We start from the raw sequence: 14,955 nt of genomic DNA, 5'->3' as shown, positions 1-14,955 counted from the left end.
CAGTTCAACCACACCCCTATCATCACAGCTCCACCGTGCTGCCCAGGCAGGGGGGGGGATGCCTGGGATGGAGCTAGCTCTCCAGAGCACTGCATCCAGTGAGAGGCAGGACCAGTTATGCACAGCCCCTGGACACACACATGGTCCCCAGCAGCTGCCTAGACCAGGGACATCCCCAGTGCAATATGAGTCAAGGACATTGACACCGACCCCTGCCACGGCGTAGCCAACAGACTCAGACATGCTCCTTAGAGGCAGCTCCGGCTAGGACCTCACCATGGTGTTGTTCCACATCTCTTTCCCATCTGCCCACCACACACTGGCATATTGTGGAGGCTCCCACTGCAGGCTGATCATGGGGCTGCTGGCCTGCTGGGTGGCATCCTCCATCTATACACTATGAGCGGGCAAGCAGGTGTCCATGGCCCGCCTGTGCTGTGGATTGGAGGACAGGTCTTGGGTGGCATGGCAGTCTGTCAGTCTCTCTCTTCCTCCTTCCACACTGTGCTGCATGGATCAAATTTGATTTGATTATTTTGAGTCCTAGACATAAGCCAGCTTTGGCTACCAAGCCAGGCATCTAGCTAAGGTGAACAAGGGACTGCCATCTGCTCTGCCCATGACTGATATAAGAACACCACCAACAACAAGGTGTCTCTGCCCATTGCCAGGGAGCCGCAACTTCTTTCTGTGAGGTGAAACCCTGTGGTTCCAGGCAGGTGATACGGTGAGGGTCACCGTTGTGCTTTCCATGGGAGAAAGCCTTTGGGCTTTCCTGGAGACCCTGTGCGTTGGACTCAACCCAGACATTTATTAGCCCTGAGGCTACAATCATAAGGTGGGCCCCAGAGCTGAAAGTACATTATGTCTTGAGGGTGGATGTTTCCAAGATCTAGAGTTTTGCTTGAATTTCATAAAAGCAATGTAATGTGTCTACCAGTAGAGCCAGAGCTCATCCTGTAATCAAATACAGCAATATTTCTACAGACGAAATAGCCAGAATAGTTCAGAGAAACAATGATCATGAAGTGTCGTTCTTAGTTCAGGTCTAGTTTTAGTGCCAAGTGGCCAAGACCAAGCTTGGGATAGGTCTTCATTTGTGATCCTATCCAGGAGTAAGATATAGGTGCCTGCAAGTGACATACACATTTCACCCCATGAGAAAACTCCGGGGATTAGTGACATTAGTCTCGTAAGGATTCCATCACCCACAAACCAGCGCTGGAAGCTGGGCTCAGACAGTCAACTTTGTAATCTCTTCATTGTGCTGCCTTCCAAGGCCGGATGAGACCAAAAATAACAATGTAGCCACTAAGAAGCCAGGGTGCTTTCTATCTCCATCCCCTAGTTCTGGGGTAACAGGAACATGAGGTCAATGCCTGAATTTACGTCGGTGCAGGGAGGCCAAACTCCCGTCTTTATGCTTACAGAGAAAGCAGTCTTACTCAGTCAGTGAGCCACCTCGCCAGGCAGGGTAGATTGTTTCCTATTTGTGATCGTGCATAGCCAGAGCAGCTTCCCAGCATGCTCTTGGTGCCTCTCAACCATACAGAACGTAAGGCATGGAGGCCTTCCATCGACTCAGCACAAGCTCTGCGTGGAAACGCGAGCTCTGCGAGTGTGGGAGAGCAAGTGTGGTAGCAGGGGGCAGACAGAACACATGCTTAGAAATTATCAAATATTGTTATCTTGTCACACCAGCTTCAGACATATATCTACTTATTTGTCTATTTACTTATTGAGACAGGGCCTCACTATGTAGCCTGGAACTCACTACATAAACCAGGCTGGCAGTAAAATTCACAGAGATCCACCTGCCTTTGTTTCCCCTGTGCTGGGATTAAAGGAATGTGCGATTCTGCTGGGCATTGGTTTCCAACTGTGACATTAGGAAACAAATAAAAACTGCTGCTAGTTATGTGCCTCTTGGGCACCTCCGACCTGACTTGGTGTCCTGTCTTAGTTCTTCACAAGCTGTTGCTTTTCCTTCTTAGGCTTCTATTTCCACACACATCAACAAACAATTATTATTATACCCCGCCCCCGCTGTCTTTCTTCAGCATCCAGGGTCACAGTTCCATTTCCCACACTAGGCAGTGCACAGCCACTGAAGGCTACGCCACAGACGCCTGTGAGTGGCTCCCCCAGGCCATGCAGCCACACTCTGCTCAGAGACGCCTGGTGATACCTTATAGATAATACATGCATCCCTCTGCACAGCCTTGACCATGTGACCATCCTTGACCATGTAACCATGCTCTATTTCAATGATCTGCTTCCCAAGAAGGAGACAATTAGCTGCCGCCAACAGAGCCCCAGCAGATCCCCTTCCCCACACAGGTCTTGCAGACATGTTTCTCTTTATTCTGAGTTGACTCGTAAGTAATCATCTTACTGGTTGTAATAAGGAAAGGACACTCAGTAAAACTTAAAATATTTATTAGTATGAATCATACCAATGGGTTAAAATCAAAAGCAATTGATACAAATGAGCGCCAACTGAAACATTTTAGCATAGAACGGAGTACAAGATGCGAGGGCCCTAGGTGTCTGTAGAGGGGTCTTCTAGGTGCAAAACCTGGGTCCAGCCCAAGTGGAAACCCTTTACAAAAACACCGGAAAGGGCGACAGGCTGTGTGATGGCACGACTGCTGAGTCACTGGGTATCATGACAATGGTGAAAGGCGTGATCACGTGTGAGCACAGCCAGAACCCTCGGCAGACCGCTGGCTCCATGCTCTTCCCAGAACGCTGTGGAGCAGCACGAAGCCTACATGGGCCAGAGTCCATGATGTCAGAGGAAGCATCTCCATCCTCCAAACCTCCCTCAGGAAAGAATGGGATTCCCAGTAGGGCACAGCCCTTGTTGTTGGCTAGAATGCAGGTTAGTCTGTAAGATGACATCATATCCAGTACCCTAATATACCACTTTTAATGAAAAAATGGTGAGTCGATTCTGTACCTGTGTAAGACATTTGCACTGTCCTTAGGGACATCTACTGAGAAAGAATCCCTTTGAAAATCTGTGCTTCACTTACGGACACAAGGTCACGAGCCAAACACAGCCACTCTGAAGTGGATTACATGTAGGTGTAGCTGACATAAAAATCATATTTACACATATACAAACCTGCCACCTGTGAGAGATAAGAAAATGGGGGTTGGGAAGGGAGTTTGGGGAATAACGGTAAGGACACTACATCCTATGTCTGGAGCAATTGTCATCTCTAGGTCTTTGTTGAGGGTCAATTGTTAAAACATCCCAAAAGGGATGCCAGGCCGAGGAGAGAAGCATCAAAGGCCTTAGCACCTATCTACAGAGAAGGCCCAAAACGGTGTGAATATCTGTGTGCCCAAGCACCCCGACTCTCTTTGCTCAGGCTGGTGGCATGTGTGCATACTTACCTCCTGCGTGGCTTTGACATCAACGTCAATGTAGCCTGGGTTAAGCAAGGTACCGCATCCTCGCACACTTCTCCAATCCACCCAGGGCAGCTCACCGACAAGGTGAAGCCCAGACAGTTCATGCCAAACTCAACCACTGCAAACCCAATCCAAAGCAGGGGCATCCTCTCCTGGGAGTGGCTGGAAATCTAGATAGACAGCCAGTCAGGTAGAGACGACCTCCCATCAAAAGGTTCCCCCCAAATGGGGAAAGATTCAAAACTAAGCTTGGAACTGGCTGGAGAGAGGCCACCTCGACCTCAACTCAATTGTTCTTTGTTTGTTTGACCTGTAGTGAGGGGGTGATGGCCTTTGTTGGCACATGGAATCCTGTCAGCTCATGTTGCTGGAGACGCGGAACAGGTACTGACGATCTCGAGAAGGCCGTGGCACAGCACACAGGTTCCGCTTGCTAACAGTGTTTGAGAGCCCTGCTATGGGGTATCTAGGGACACTCGAATCAAGACAAGTATTTGCTATCCCCTGTATTCTAGGACTCAATTAGCTTCCGGGTTGGGAGACACAGGAAGACGTGTTGAAGCTCACAACCTGGAGTTGACAAGCACCATCAATGACTGGAACTTGGCACTGACTGACTGATAGCCTTTCTCTCCAAAGCTGGCAAACTTTAAGGGACTTCTGATTTTATACTTTTAGGGGGTCCATAATTTTGGGGTGGTAACGTTCCTCTCTGCCTGGTTTGCTGCAACCTATGATTAGCCACTAAGAATAGAAGTCTGCCCTACAATTTAGGCTCAAACATCCCTAGATGTGACACCATGACATTGTCTCGAATGCTCTGTGAAGTAATCATCCCCAAGAGGAGAAACTCATTGCAATGGGGGATACATGCTGGGGGTACTCCGAATGCCATTTATCTCTTCTGTCCACCACTGCTTACATAGCAACTACTTAGCTCTTTTAATCAGCCCTTCTCCCGACCCCAAAATTATATGCAACATTCTATCTAGTCTGATTTGGTTGGTTTATGGATATCCATACTTTAGAAAAATGTTCATCAGATAAATGGAAGGAGACAGGGATGGTGGTTTCTAATCCAACTTTTGTCTCTCTTACGGGAGATCACTTCTCAATTTGAACAACGGTCCAGCTGTGCATCTCTGATATCCCTCAGAAAACTAATAAAGGCTTACTTCCAAAGCCGGCTACGAGCTAGCCTACTATATTGCCTTTGCCTTTTGGTGAACTGGCCAGAAGGAAGGCCCTGGCCCTGGAGACATGACTGAAATCTGACTAGGGGACACAGGAAATCAGCGAAGAACAATACTTCGAGGTTTGTGAACAACTCTAAAACTTTTCTAATACTTCTTTAACAAAAACAGCAACTATATCTATTACCTAGCAAGTACAAGCCTTGCTGTGTGCATTTCATAAACCGAAGGCCATGTCGCGGTGGTATGGTGAGTTTTCTATAATTTCTTTTCAGGAAACTTCCCTGTTCAACATCGTGCAGGTGTCCCAGGGTACAGAGCTGCTCACTCTCTGGCAGGCAGGGTCGGCCCCGTGGGTGGGGTCCTTCTGTGTGCACGGGACACGGGACAGGACGGGGCGCTGGCTCCTTCCTTCTTGCTCCGTATGCCACGCCCTGGGCTCAGCAGCATCTCCGGCCAGCTTGCAAGCTCTGGTTCCCAAGCTTAATCCCTCCACTGTCTCCGTTTTCATGGGGGTCCAAGGGTGGGATCTGCCGACCTGCCATGGGGAAAAGGAGGCCAAGACTGAAGTTCTCTTATTCTGAACAGCCAGCCTGTTCAAGAATAAAACGTAGTAGTACTTGGGGGAGGGGCTAACTCCTTCCATATTTCCTTCATGATCCCCCCTCTTTTCCCTCCCTCCTTCCCTCCCTCCAGCCTTCCTTTCCCCCCTGTTCCCTCTTCTCCCCTTCTTTTCTTCCCAGTTCCTCTGCATGAAGTCAAATTCATGTTTCAAAGGTTGAGGGAAATTACCAGCAACTTCCTGACATGCCCACACCCCAGGAAGAGGAGAAGGCGCTCAGGTTAGACACCTGCTCCCTCTGTCCCTCGGGGCCCTCAGCCTTTCCATGGAGCCGCTCTGCTCTGCAGGACTGGACTTTAGCAGTAAGCATGAACACTTGTCTATCTCCTCCGTGTGTAGAACTACCACGGGCACACATGCAGTTTACCAGGCCTATTCTGTGAGGCCCTGGCTCATCAGCTACAAGGCCCTTAGGTCATACTTCACAGGAGGCAGTACCTTAAGGTCAGGGACAGGCAACCTTACTTGTTGAATTTTAAACTTTTGTAAATAAACACAAATAAAAGTTAAAAAGACAAAGAGAAGGAGGGAGTAGCAACAGCTAAAGGTCTGGCTTCGTTCGAATGGGCCGTACTGGTCGCAGGCCTGCCGTACTGGTCGCAGGCCTGCCGTACTGGTCGCAGGCCTGGGGTGGTACTGGGAACTGCTGGCCTGTGTGTGAGGTGGGAAGAATGTGTGTCGTGTGAACTTCATCTCAGCAGAGCTGTATTTCTAAATGACAGGGACATCTGGATGGCATGCTTAGACAGCCTCACCCTCACCGCCATCAGAAATTCATCGCGGACCCCTCCCAGCAAGGCTTGTAATGGCTACCATCACCACCATCTTCTGTGACTTTGCTAAAAGGCCCTGTCAAAACTAAACTGAGGTTCTTATTATAAAACACAGCTGGGTTTTCCAGTGGCTCCTCGACCCTATGTCCGCCGATGGTCTCTTTTCCCTCCCCCTCTCTTCTGCTTTTCTATTTATTCTGAAAAGGGGCACGGAACATTAGCTCTAAAAGGGAAGATTCAAACAAACAAAAACACCAACAACCAACTAGAGGGGAAATCATTTCCAAAATGTTTTGCTGTTTCGTTTTTAAGGCAAACTTATGCTACCTGCTTGGACCAAGGGCAGAGCCAAAGACCTGGAGGCTGAAGGCCTTCAGCATAAGAGGCCAGATTCTGCTGTCTCAGGCTTTAGTGCGCTGTGCAGACTGGGTGACGTAGAAGCTCCGGAAAGCTCCAGCGTACAGATAAGGGATCGCCTCTGGCATGTGACTCAAGGTGAACGGAAGAAGTGAGCATCTGACAGACTGAAGGGAGAGTTCCAGCAGTTTCTACAGCCTCTCTTGCTATCCCGCACAGCCTGCAAGCTATGCAAAGGTTTGGAGGCTGATCCCAAGACAGAGCCCCGAGAGAGGATCTACTCCAGTCACACTCACCCAGCAAAGCCCTGCCTTCTCCTTAGGCCAGCCCTGTGTACAGAGACCCAACAGTGGCAGGCAACAGACTCACGTAGATAAACACTATTTTATAAGGGCTTTGCTTTCTTGCGCCTGAATTTTTTGGATAAGACTATAATTCCGACTGGTACAGTATGGCTGACTTAAAAGATAAGAATTGCAGGGTGGTGGTGGCACATGCCTGTAATCCCAGCACTCAGGGAGGCAGAGGCTGGTGGATTTCTGAGTTGAGGCCAGCTTTGTCTACAGAGTGAGTTCCAGGACAGCCAGGGCTATACAGAGAAACCCTCTCTCGAATAAACAAACAAACAAAAAGATAAGAATTGTTTGCCTGTGAGTATGGGGCCTTACAATTTTAGCATCGGTGACAATGACACATGTCCCTGGTCAGACACTTTAGCGCTGCCTCATGTGAACACCAACGCTAGCTAACCTTCACTCGCCCTTCAGTCTTCTTTACCTGCCTTTCAGAATTCTGTGTTAATTGTCCCAAAGATAGGTGAGGTATGTCAGGGTGATGTTTATTAAAGTGAAGTAGAGATAACAGAAACCTAGAAACAAAGTACACCTCATGAGCACACCAGAAGTGCAGGGTGTCTGTCTGTCCACGCCCCCATGATTCCTCCATCTTGCCTGCTCTTTCTTACCTTCCCCCCAAGAACATGACAGGTTTGCACGCTTTATGCAAACAACCTCCTTTCCTAGGTTTCCAACCCTTGGCAAGGTTTTCAAACCAGCTGTCAAACCTGGCTTTTTAGACCTACCAGATGCTTTTGTGATTCAGTATCTCTGAAGCCTTGCTTATGAGAATAAGATACAATGTTCCTCCCGCTGTAGGCACAGAGCTCAGAAGCCTTGCTTATGAGAAGAAGATACAATGTTCCCCCCTGCTGAAGGCTCAGAGCTGCTAGAGGCACCCACTGAAGTGCCCTGCTTCCTGTGTTCAGGGACAAAGAATTGCACCAAGGACACACGGTCAGCAAGAGAAACAGAGAGCGTTCATTAAGAGAGAGAGAGAAAGAGAGAGGCTCCTGGGAATAGGGGTGGGCTGGTGAGCTGGGAGAAAGTGTGCACCGAGAAGACTGGGCCACTGGTCCCAGAATCCTTCAGAAGTCATTCACCTGGGCACCTCCCTCCCCCCACCCCACCCCCCAGCCCACATGCTACTTTGCTGTGGGTGGGGGAGGGCTTCCAGTCTTTTTAACTTCTGTGTTGAGTAGATTCTCTCCCATGCCACACCACCTCAATCTCCTAAGACATGTTCCGAGACCAGGCCCTAGGCAAACAGCTGAAAACACGGAGAGAACCAAATGCTTAGATACCATATGTCTCCCTATACTTACATGCCTATGATAAGGTTTCAGTTGTAAATTAGATCTATTAAGAGATCTATAATAGTAACCAATCATTAATTAGAACAATGATAGCAGAAGGTTGTACTGAGAGTTGTTGGGACATGAGCTGTTTTATTTCTGAGATTTCCACTCAGCATTTTCAGGCTGTGGTTGCCACTGACACCCTGCATGTGGAGAACTGCTGCATTTCCCAGAGGCAGAATGAATGCGGATGCTTTGAACTTTATTTCTATCTTCAGGGAGAAGCCATTTTGAGATGTGAGAGTTGGTTACCCAGTTGAGCACAGCTGGACCAGTTATGTAAACCCCTGAGCCATTCTTCCTTCCATCATAGAGCATATGAGAAAGTAAACTTTACGACTCCTGCACAGCACTCGCAGCATTAATAATGTGTAAGGGACTTAGGGACAATAATGGGATTCCTGGCAGTCTCAGGCACCGGCCAGGGCTCTGTGGTCTTTGCACGGGAAGAGAAGCCCAGCGTTCATGGCCAGGAGGCATGGTTGAGAGTGGAGGTTCAGCTGGGAGAAGGGAATCCTGTTTGTCTGGAGACAGCTCAGCTTGGGAACATCACACACCTCCAGCGTCGGTGTGAAGAAATGAAGTGCACCACTCTAAAGCGGGACAGAGGACAGAGGAGAGTTGACGCCCAACAAGCACCCTTCAAGAGCTAAGCAAACAACACAGTGGAAACTCCCGGCTCCTGCACTGCACTCCAAGGCATCCAGAGCTTGTTAGGTAACTGTTCTCAAACCAAAGCCTGGTTCTGGAAAGCGGCCACAGCGTTCTGCACCAAGGAGATGTGCCCAAAACACGGGATTGTATTTACCTGGATGCAGAATTGAGCTAAAGTGCATGACGGCATTTGGACAGACTTGAAGTGCCCTCTGGAGGTTTCCATGCCCACTGAACTCCCCTCAGCCATGCCTCCTCCACAACAAGCTGTTCTCGAACACGAATCCCAGCCCAGCATGTTTATTTTAACAGCTCGAATTGTGTAAGATTCTCCTGGGGAGAAGTTTAAAAGAGCCCTCCCTCCCCCCCCCCCCACCCAGTTTTCCTGAAAGTTGTCAGTCCAGGAGAAAAGCATGTTTTTACAAACATTTCCGCAGGAATGTAAAATGTGGAAATAAATTCCAAACCTATGAGTTAGGCCAGCTCGGCTGGGGAGGTCACCCTGACGCGCACAGAGAATAAAAGCCCTGTGCTTCCCTGCAGCTGATGCGCTCCGGCAGCCACTTCCTGTGTGCTCCAACTGCTCTGCAACAGTTCTGCTGTCGGACCCTCTTCTTTCCCCCCATTCTCCAGTGGCTTGGTTCTTCCTTCAGTGTCAAGTATAACTAGAAGGTGCTACGTGTGACTGTTTCTGATCTTGACTCTCCATATCGTCCAGATTGGGGGGTCTGATCAAGTTTGCTAGGGCTTGCCAGGACTCAACTCTTGATAATGACCTCAAAGATTCTGCCTTAGGGATAGAGAGTCTTTGTGGAATGGAACACGGTAGAGGCTCAGGACCAGAGGTCACTCCTAGCAACTGTCCTCTGGTAACTATAACAGAGACACTACTGAAAAAAAACCAAGCTTTTTTGTTTGTTTGTTTGTTTTGCTTTTCAGACAGCATCTCTCTAGGTAGCCCTGACTAACCTGGAACTCACTGTGTAGACCAGGCTAGTCTCAAAGTCCTAGAGACCCACCTACCTCTACAGGAGTGCTGAAATCAAGGTGTGCACCACCACAGCTGGCCCTTAGGAAGCGTTCACTACTAGGATAAAGCTTCTGATGTGAGGTGTAAGCTTGGATAAAGGACCAGAATAGACTAGGAGACGGGTGGTACCCTTGGAAAGGAAACCCATAGAAGCTCAGGCCAAGATGCTGAGAACAAGGGAAACGAGAGAAGACGGAAGGAAGAGGGGCAAAGAGATCCGTGAGGAGGAGAAGCCAGGCAGGACCTGACACCTGGGTACAGAGGAGAGGACCCCCAACTCTGGGAGCTAAAAGTCTCTAAGGAGCCAGAAAAGGACGCAGCTCCGGGATAGAGTGCTTACCTAGAATGGCTTTCAGCCCAGCACTACAAAATAAATAAGTGAAAATTAACCACAAGAACACACTGCATTCAAAATCTCATAACAATATCAACCACACATCCTGATTTTAACAAAAAAGAAAGGTTAGAAGGAAAAAAATAGTTCAGGCAGCAAAAGCCATGGCTATGTTACAAAGAAGAAAACAAAAAGGAGCTGTTCCTATTGGCTGCCAACCTAGTGACTTTAACAGCGGGTATCAGATGTTTGCCAGAAAGAAAGAAAGAAAGAAAGAAAGAAAGAAAGAAAGAAAGAAAGAAAGAAAGAAAGAAAGAAAGAAAGAAAGAAAGAAAGAAAGAGAGAGAGAGAGAGAGAGAGAAAGAGAGAAAGAGAGAAAGAGAGAAAGAGAGAAAGAGAGAAAGAGAGAGAGAGAAAGAAAGAGAGAGAGAGAAAGAGAGAGAGAGAGAGAAAAGAGAGAGAGAGAGAGAAAGAGAGAGAGAAAGAAAGAAAGAAAGAAAGAAAGAAAGAAAGAAAGAAAGAAAGAAAGAAAGAAAGAAAGAAAGGCCTCTGCACCCTCCATACTCTGTTCCCTCTTGAAATTAATAAACTTTTTCTAAAATAATTTTTGTTTTACAAAGATAATTGAGCAGTTTAGCTCCCGCTTGTCTCTTGACTTCATCTCTAAGCTCCGGTTGTTACTGTCTTGCAGTAGTATAAAATGTCAGTTCCAGCAGGTGAGCTAATGCTAACCCACTATGGCTGGCTACAGCCTTTGGTTTCGGCACAGGGTTCTTTCGGTTATACATTCTGTGGATGTTGATGAGTGTCTAATGACATGTGTCCATCATCACAAGGCCTTCTGGGAAGAGGACTCAACTGAGAAAATGCCCTCATAAGACTGGCCTGTAAGCAAGCCTGCGGGCAGTTTCTTGATTGATTGATTGATTGATTGATTGATTCGTGTGGAAGAGAACTGCCTCCTACAGACAGTGCTATCCCTCAGGAGGCAGATTTGGAATGTATAAGATAGAAAGAGCAAGTCGGAAGACTGGAAGGAGGGAGCCAGTAAGTCCTGTTCCTCCACGGCCTCTGCCTCAGTTCCCGCCCCCAGGCCTCCTTCTTTGAGCTCCTGTTCTGACTTCCCCTCAAGACGGACTGTGAGCTGTAAGATGTAAGCTCTACCCTTGCTTTCAGTCATGGTGTCTAGCACAGCAACAGAAACCTAACAAGGACTCTCCCTCAACCTGACAATGACCAAACGGACCTGTTTATCTAACAACCTTTAAAAACTAGACTCAAAATACTTACACATGATGCTAATGAGACTCCCTTTAAAGCTGGGGGGCTCCAGGAAAGAGATGGGACAAGTTGGGAGCTCATGAGCGCATGATGATTCAAGTTACTTATGCACTATAAGTTTTACATTTTTCTATAATTAAATAATTTTCCAAAGTTGCCTGGGATGCACCTTATGAAGTAGCCATGGTTAGCAACTTAACAGTTAACCTTACAAGAAAGAGAATCTTAGAAGAACGTAATATTTATCATTATATGTTTCTCAGTTTGATGATATGAAATCAGGAATTTTGTATAAACTACTCTAGCAGTATTTGTTTCACAATTTGTCTTTTTAGGTCAGTAACAAGATTCACATCATTATTTCAAATCACTAGTTTATATTAGAGTACCACAATTTAAAAAAATGAAGTACATCTCAACTTTGGTGCAGTTTAGTCATTTCCTGTTTTCTCTGACTGGGGATAATATTACCAGAAAACTGCTGTACAAAGTCAGGGGCCAGGGACAGCCCAGACTTAAAACTGACAACACGTGACTCACATTCTGGCCTCTCACCCACTAGCTATGAGACATAGCAAGTCACAAGATGGTGTCCTCATGGCAAAACAGGAATGAGAAGATGCACACTTCACAGTGAGGGGACATCAGTGAGTTAACACACACTTTAGCCCTTCCAACAATCGCAAGGAGTAAGGGCTCCCGCGTATTTGTTTCACAATTGTTTCGAATGTGAGGCGGTACTACAGTTGGTCCCTGTGTCTGCCTGTTTCTCAGGTTTTAATTCACGATCGGTTATGCTGTCCATCAAAACCAGCTAGGCCTACGTTAGTTGTGTCCATACTGAACACATACAGACTCTTTCTTGTCATTATTCCCTAAACAATATAGTATAACAACTATTTACAGAGCATTGTCTATACTTAGGTATAAATAATCTAGAGCTGAAGAGGCATGGCGGGGGGGGGGGGGATATGCTTACATACAAATGCTGTAGCATTTTAGACAGGAGCTTGGGCATCTGTAGATTGGTACCCTGGTGGGCCCTACACCTCAATCCCCACAGACTCCAGGGCCAAGGACACGGTGTTTTGCACAACTGAGAACTTCTTGGGACGGCTCAAGGTGAAAGCTTCTGCTATCAGCGTCTTCTTTGCCAGCCTTTGCCAAAGTAACTTTCTTGATAGTAAAGAAGGGACTGTCCTCGCCTTTATCTTCTTTTGACAGCTTACTGTTCTGTTACAAAATTTTCAAAGGTTTTGCTTTGCTTTCAGACTTCTTTAACACGCTCTAAAACAAGTAACTACCATGGAATTACAAAACCCGAGGGCGTACAATAGCCAGCTCGTAGTGCAGCAATGTTTGCAGAACAAGGCATGCGGCTCTTTCCTATTCTCTAAACCCTTGGGGCTGGAGTTGCTTTTATCTCTAGTTGTATAAACTCTAGGAACAAGCAAACAAGGAGCTAGGTAGGTGTTTGAGGGCTTGAAAGGTCATAGAGTTTGGACCCCAATCTTAAAATCAGCAGTTCAGAAAGCCAGGAACTGAAACTGCCGGACTCTGTTTACTGGTCAAAGGGGTAGGATCTGAGTCATGGTATGCGGCCCTGGGTGGAGACACGCCCTTTTGAGTGCCTTCTAAAGTCAACAGAGAGCTGAGGGTTTCTGGTAATGAACACACCAGGGTCCTCTCTCCTAAGAGTCAATTCAAGTGGGTTTGGCAATCACCTGGATGAAAAAAAAAAATGACCCATCACCCCAGAGAAGCTGTTTGGTCTAGAGGCTTAGAAACAGTGTAAGCCTACCTAAAATATAAACTGGTACAACAGTCTTTTTGGCCACTCTCCACTCTGTTAAAAATGCCCACGTCACATCAGGTAAATGGTGCCTATTTCTACAATATGCTATGCGTGTCCCACATGAATCCTTCCAACTGAGATCACAAAGCTGAGAGAGCCAGAGGGAGGCCAGAGAGCAAGGGATCCTGGAGACACAAACCAACCAAAGCATTAATCATTTGTTCTTAAACTAATACGAAATAACCCAAAACAAGGAAACAGTAGTCCAATGCCCCTCAAAGTCTCTGAGGTATGTTTGAGGAGATGATTATAGCTCATGACTAAAAGTGCCCGTGGAAGGAGTTTATTGGGCTCCATATAAGAGAGTCCTTGTCAGGTGGGAAGGGTGTGTCAGCAGGTGGCTAGAGCAAGAGAGGGGGGAAAGAGAGAGAGAGCGAGAGAGAGAGAGAGAGAGAGAGAGAGAGAGAGCATCCTCAGCCACAAACACAAAGCAGAGAGTGCAGAAACAGAGAGGGGTGAAGCTATAAAGCCTGCCTCCAGTAACGGACTTCCCCAACTAAGGCTCCACTTCCTAAAGGTTCCAGAACGTCCCCAGACAGCATCCCTGACTGGGGGCCAAGTATCCAAATACATGAGCCCCCGGAGGATACACTTCTCATTCAGATCACCACACTGACCCACTCTAAAGTTACATTCTGAAGCCCAAATGAAGATCACGGCTTCATCCGAGTGGAGGTTTCTGAAGAACGGCTCCTAGAGCCAGCAGCACTGAGCTGTGGTCCCCACTGGTACCTTCACTGAGCTCCTGTCACCTCTATCCTAGATTCATTGATCACCCACCTGATTGAACATTGCCTGGACGTTCCTTCCCTAAGGAGGAGTGCCTTTGTAAACATTAACTTGCCTAAAAAATAAGTGGGACTTTGCATTGCACTGGAAATATCTCAGCCTTTCCTCATTATAAGACCCCGTCTCTGCCCTCGGTAGATCCCACACATCAGCTCCCATTGCAGGGACTTAACTACTGTGGTCCCCAGTCAATCTGCAGCTCCGGATTAACTATTTCCTTGGGAAGATATTCTTCACCAACCTAAAGTCCCTACCTGTCATCCTCTCTCTCTCTCTCTCTCTCTCTCTCTCTCTCTCTCTCTCTCTCTCTCTGATTTGGTTTTTTCAAGACAGGGTTTCTCTGTGTAGCTCTGGCTGTCCTGAAACTCACTCTGTAGACCAGGCTGGCCTCAAACTCAGAAATAGGCCTGCCTCTGCCTCCCAGAGTGCTGGGATTACAGGTGTGTGTCACCACTGCCCGGCTCCTGTCACCCTCTCTTGTAGTCATACCTTACTGTCAGTGTCTGTTGTCCACCATGATATTTATCAAACTCATAAAAGTGCACACTAAGTATTTTTTTGAATAATTGAAACAAGAGATTCTAGCCTTGCCCAAGTTGTTGGTATTATTCATATGTAAGTAACTACAGAAAAAAGTGATTACATTTCTTTTAATCTAGTGAGTCCATAAAACTGTTACTCTCTGGAACATTATGAGATACATATGTGGGCTGAGATCTATGCTGTTTACCAGAGTCAGCATCATAAACACCATGAAAAGAATGTCTGCTGCTAGAGAACTTACACATAGGGGCAGACAAATAGAGGATCATGGGAAGACAGAGCATGTCCACACATCAAAATGGCAGAGACATGAATTAGTGCATGCTCAAGGCTCACACAGGGAGAGTTGCAACAGAAGATGGTTCCCTGGAGGAAGGGAATTGAATGGACCTGGAAGGAACGAGGTTT

At 47.2% G+C, this 14,955-nt stretch overlaps 1 protein-coding gene and 1 non-coding gene across 2 annotated transcripts in view; both read right to left on the bottom strand.

The window, feature by feature from the left end:
* Window positions 1-534: 534 nt before the first annotated feature.
* Window positions 535-675, bottom strand: LOC127693133 (small nucleolar RNA SNORA48). Its single transcript, XR_007979608.1, has one exon. It is a non-coding gene; the product is annotated as a small nucleolar RNA SNORA48 (small nucleolar RNA).
* A 1,747-nt stretch (window positions 676-2,422) lies between these two features.
* The window catches only part of Rab31 (RAB31, member RAS oncogene family), a 131,255-nt gene continuing 118,722 nt past the window's right edge, over window positions 2,423-14,955 (bottom strand). Inside the window, exon 7 of the mRNA XM_052192419.1 lies at window positions 2,423-5,154. Coding sequence (XP_052048379.1) covers window positions 5,057-5,154 — 98 coding nt within the window. The 3' untranslated portion in view covers window positions 2,423-5,056. The remainder of the gene's footprint in view (window positions 5,155-14,955) is intronic.

This window comes from Apodemus sylvaticus, chromosome 9 (genome assembly GCF_947179515.1).
Source record: "Apodemus sylvaticus chromosome 9, mApoSyl1.1, whole genome shotgun sequence".
NCBI lineage: Eukaryota > Metazoa > Chordata > Mammalia > Rodentia > Muridae > Apodemus > Apodemus sylvaticus.
Note: the sequence above shows the minus strand (reverse complement) of the source record. Positions and strands in the feature narration are given on the sequence as shown.